The following is a 4,111-nucleotide window of genomic DNA, read 5'->3' as shown; positions in this document are numbered from 1 at the left end:
AGTGGATCTAAGGTTTACAGCCTGGGCTCCTTACCCAATTAGACTGGATTATGGAGGCAAAGCCAAATAGGGTGAAGTTTTTACAATGCCACAGGGGTCTTCTGAATAGATGGGCTCTGTTTGGGTGGTGGGATAAGGGGGTAGTTGGTTGAGAATATACTATTCCCTCATCTCTTTCATCATATCCTGTCAGGAGCACCACACAGGTAATGTACTCGCTGTGTCCAACAGGTACAACTGAGCTAAAAGGTTGTATAAATCAGGACAGTGCATTTGGGACTCTGTATAGGCTATATCTATGGAGATTAGACTAAAGTGCATCATATTAACTATGTTAACAAAGATTTATAAGGAAGACAGTCATGGAAAATTACAAATCTTTATTTTCTTAACAAATTACACAACATGATTCAAAATATCACATCATTTCAGTGGATGTGAAGTACAAAAATAAGACAAAAGACAAGCTTAAATGATAATAAATAGCCAAAATGAAAGGCACAAAGAAATCTGCAGTAAGATTGACTGAGAATGTAGTGATTAACACAATATATTACAGCTCATTCATTTGCATGAACCAACTCCATCTTTTTTTATACTGTATGTGCAACTCTCTGTGCAAGTGCTGGTTATGTAACACAAGAAATCTTAAGAGAACACCAACACATAAAACTGCTGCATGTTTACATATTCAAAGTGCCATATAAGAGGAAGGAAGGATGTATGAGAAAGAAAATTGTGATGATCAAAATATGTACAAACAAATTGAGCTTGGTTGTGTCTGCTTAGTGCTTTAGTGCAAGTCTGCAACCTCCATTTCTGCTCTAGACAAATGAGGGCATGAGGGAAGATGGAGTCTTGGGGATTAAGGAAACAAGAGTATCATGATGGATGTCTTCTGTGTTCACATATGTGGTATTTCAATTAACAACACCAAAGAGTACACATAACAGAGAAGCTCCACAGGCCATACAAAGAAATATACAAAATGTCAAATGAGAGACTGTTGATTTCTCGAATTCTTCCAGAAACAGAAAGAAATCCATAGAGTGAAGCACAAATGGTCTCTACAAATAAAACATTACTGCAATAAATGTTCAGAAGATAACAAGTTATTGTATTTGCAGTCAGGTAAGGTTTTTAATGCCAGTTCTGTATAAAACACCCTAAACCTACAGTGGACTGTTGGTGATAGCTTTGAGAATGTCACACGTGTTTTTGGAGATGACTTCTTTCAGCTTCCGTACCCGGCGAGGACTGGAAATACCCACAAAGCTCTCTGGCTGTAGGACGGCCATACCATCGTTTACATTGCCCATGATGATGACCTGGCCCTCAGCTGCGGCGCCTGTGATGTTAGGGCAGGGGCAGTTCCAGTCCATGTTGAGGAATGTGACCTCAAGAGGCTCCTTGCCAAAGAAACGAAGACCCATCTTTTCATCTTTGAGGATCTCTTCCACAGTCACAAGGGCATGGCCTGAGTCCCTCTCCTCTATCAGCTCCGTCATGCGACCCAGAATGACAAAGTCGCTCCTGCAGAAGCTGGTCACCATCTTGCCTCTTGGCTTGCAGGCTTTGCAGTGGTGGTTTTTTGGGTAGGGGCACATCTCCTCACATGCTTCTTTGGATTCAAAGTTGTTATCATTGCCGTCACATCCTCCATATATGAAGGACTGACACTGGCGCAGGGTGCTGCTGTAGGCCCATCGTGGCTCATAGGCCTTACAGGGGCCCTGCAGGCTGGGGAGGCCACAGGGTCCTGACAGTTCTGGACCACAGCACTGCATGCACTCTTCATACATGTCAAACACCTTCTTTGGCTCGTTTTCATTGGTGTTGCTGTGACAGTGTGTGAAGGACAGGCAGTTGTTGGTTTTGGGTTCATAGTACCAGCTGACTTTCTCCATCTCACTCCCACAGTCCTCTGGGGCATCAGAAGGCTTTTGACACTCTTCAGGCAGGCAGCGGGTCACATTCTTAACTTCTGGGCTCTTTGATGGTTCTGTGGGCAACACAGTGAGTGGGTGGTGGGCCTGCACTGAACCAGATGGATTCTGGGCTGTGCAGGTGTAGACCCCCGAGTCATGTGGCTCAGCATTATAGATTACCAGCTGACCGATGTTAGTGACCACCATGTTACCTCGTACATGATTGGGCCTCATGACTACCCGATCAGTGCCCTCTGGCTGCTGCTTTTCCCAAGTGATGTCAGGCCTTGGACGACCAATCACGTCACACAAAAAGCTGGCTGTGTCGCCAACATTTATAGTCTGGTGAGAGGGACTGCTGACCACAGCAGGTGGCTGAGGTTCAGTAGGAGGAGGGATAGTGGCCTGGAGAGGCGCAGTGGTAGGACGGAGAGTGGTTGCCTGGGGCAACGAGGGGCTGGTGTTGGGCCAGGTGAGGTGGAAGCGGCAGGTGACAACAGACAGGGTGATACCTTTGGAGCACGCCTCTGCGTCCATGTAGCATTTGTTGTAGTAGGTCATCCCATCAGAGGCGCAGGTGAAATGAGGCTCCCTCTCACAACGATCTTTGCATTTGCAGACCGGCTGCCCATCCCAGATGTCACACTCCGAGCCCTGCTGGGTGCACATAAAGCTGGCACATGTTGCTTCTTTGGGCATTCCCACCGGGCCTTTCTTTTCGTCCATATATCGGGCTGCCACACAGCTCCGATTGCCACACACATTTTGGCAACACTTCTCAAAGGTCTCACACTCCTGTAAGAAGAGAAGACAGAAAGGACTGATGCAGGATAATACATGTGTGCAAGACGTTTACTAGACCTCTTTCATGACATGTTGACTGATTATGGCAGAAAACACACAAGTGTAATTGGTATCATTAAAAATGGGCTGCATCTAATTCTAGGAGTTCTTGTTTCAGGCCTTGGAATCGTAGAGTGGAATGGCCTCGGGCACCAGTTCAGTGGAACAGAGCCATTAATAATAATAGTATCCTTGTTTTGCTTGCTTTTAACAACCAAAAACACATTTGTCAAAGTGAAAAAAAACTTCAGACAAAGTCAGTTTGAAGTACAATTTAAGGATGCAATTTAATTAAAAAAAAAATCATCACTATAATAATGTTTTCAGAGTTTGCATGCACAGGACAAATATGAACTCCTAAATCTAACAGGTGAGTAAATGTCATTACCTGGTCAGACTCACACTCCCGTGTACATGTACTCATGGCATCCACCCACAGGTTCGGGTTCATGTCATTGGGGCAGATCCCCGCGTGTGAATAGGTGATGTGGGGCAAAACTCCGACCTGGAGCTCCATCCACACCGACACACACATCAGGAACCAAATCCACCGTGGAAACAGCATCCACCACATGGCCAGAGCGGAGCACAACGCAACAAGTGGTGAAGATTAAAAACAAATAAATAAATAAAAGTTGGAGATGTCTGTGATCAGGCAGTGAAATAATTTCTTCAGAGTTTCTTAAGGATAAAAGTACGTGAAACGACGAAGTCAAAAGCGCAGGACATTTGTGTTCATGTGCGGGTCAGCTGATAAATCCACTTAGTTATCCCTCTGCTGGATGATGATGCTCCTGCTCTGTTTATTCTCGACTCTCACCGCTGATGTGACCCAACAACAAACTCCAACATGACGGTTCTGAGTTGCTCCTGAGATGCTTTATAAAAAAGTCAGTGGTTGCTTTGGGTTGGGGCTGGCGGGGCACCTGTCTGTTAAAAGGATTGCTGGTAACCCCATTTAACCCTTTGCGGGTTCCAGCGGCGCCAGAGCGCACGAAGCGCAAAGACGCATGGAGCGAAGTCATTTGTTTCATTAAAAAAAAAAAAAAAAAAATACAGAGACGTTAAATGTAAACCACATGTGAAGTGAACACAAATTGAGAGCATAAGCCCAGGACTGTATGTTCTCATTTGAAAATAATTACAAATACTACTGCACTGCTTTTATGTGGAATATAACCCAGTTTCCCTGTGAACATGAAAATCAATATACTCCCACTTAGAAAGTTAACAGAGAATATTATATTTGTTATTAATGATCGTCAAAATTGTATTAATTCTCATTTTACTGTATGAGTACATTTTAAATGCTGAAAATAAACATCGGATTTTCTGTCACC

The 4,111-nt window shown here is 44.2% G+C and overlaps 1 protein-coding gene across 1 annotated transcript; it reads right to left on the bottom strand.

Annotated features, from left to right (window-relative positions):
- Window positions 1-365: 365 nt before the first annotated feature.
- LOC115410005 (WAP, Kazal, immunoglobulin, Kunitz and NTR domain-containing protein 2-like) lies at window positions 366-3,442 on the bottom strand. Its single transcript, XM_030121405.1, has 2 exons — window positions 3,160-3,442; window positions 366-2,723 (listed from the first exon to the last, which is right to left on the bottom strand). The coding sequence occupies exons 1-2, from the start codon at window positions 3,343-3,345 to the stop codon at window positions 1,173-1,175; spliced, it is 1,737 nt and encodes a 578-aa protein (XP_029977265.1). The 5' UTR covers window positions 3,346-3,442; the 3' UTR covers window positions 366-1,172.
- Window positions 3,443-4,111: the final 669 nt, after the last annotated feature.

The sequence above is a fragment of the Sphaeramia orbicularis genome, chromosome 19 (genome assembly GCF_902148855.1).
Source record: "Sphaeramia orbicularis chromosome 19, fSphaOr1.1, whole genome shotgun sequence".
Classification (NCBI taxonomy): Eukaryota; Metazoa; Chordata; class Actinopteri; order Kurtiformes; family Apogonidae; genus Sphaeramia; species Sphaeramia orbicularis.
Note: the sequence above shows the minus strand (reverse complement) of the source record. Positions and strands in the feature narration are given on the sequence as shown.

Excerpts from the sequence above, each read along its gene's own strand:
- LOC115410005 (XM_030121405.1), bottom strand. The coding sequence starts at position 3,345 with ATGTGGTGGATGCTGTTTCCACGGTGGATTTGGTTCCTGATGTGTGTG. Across the intron at positions 2,724-3,159 it reads GGGAGTGTGAGTCTGACCAG|GAGTGTGAGACCTTTGAGAA; the intron begins GTAATGACATTT and ends CTCTTCTTACAG.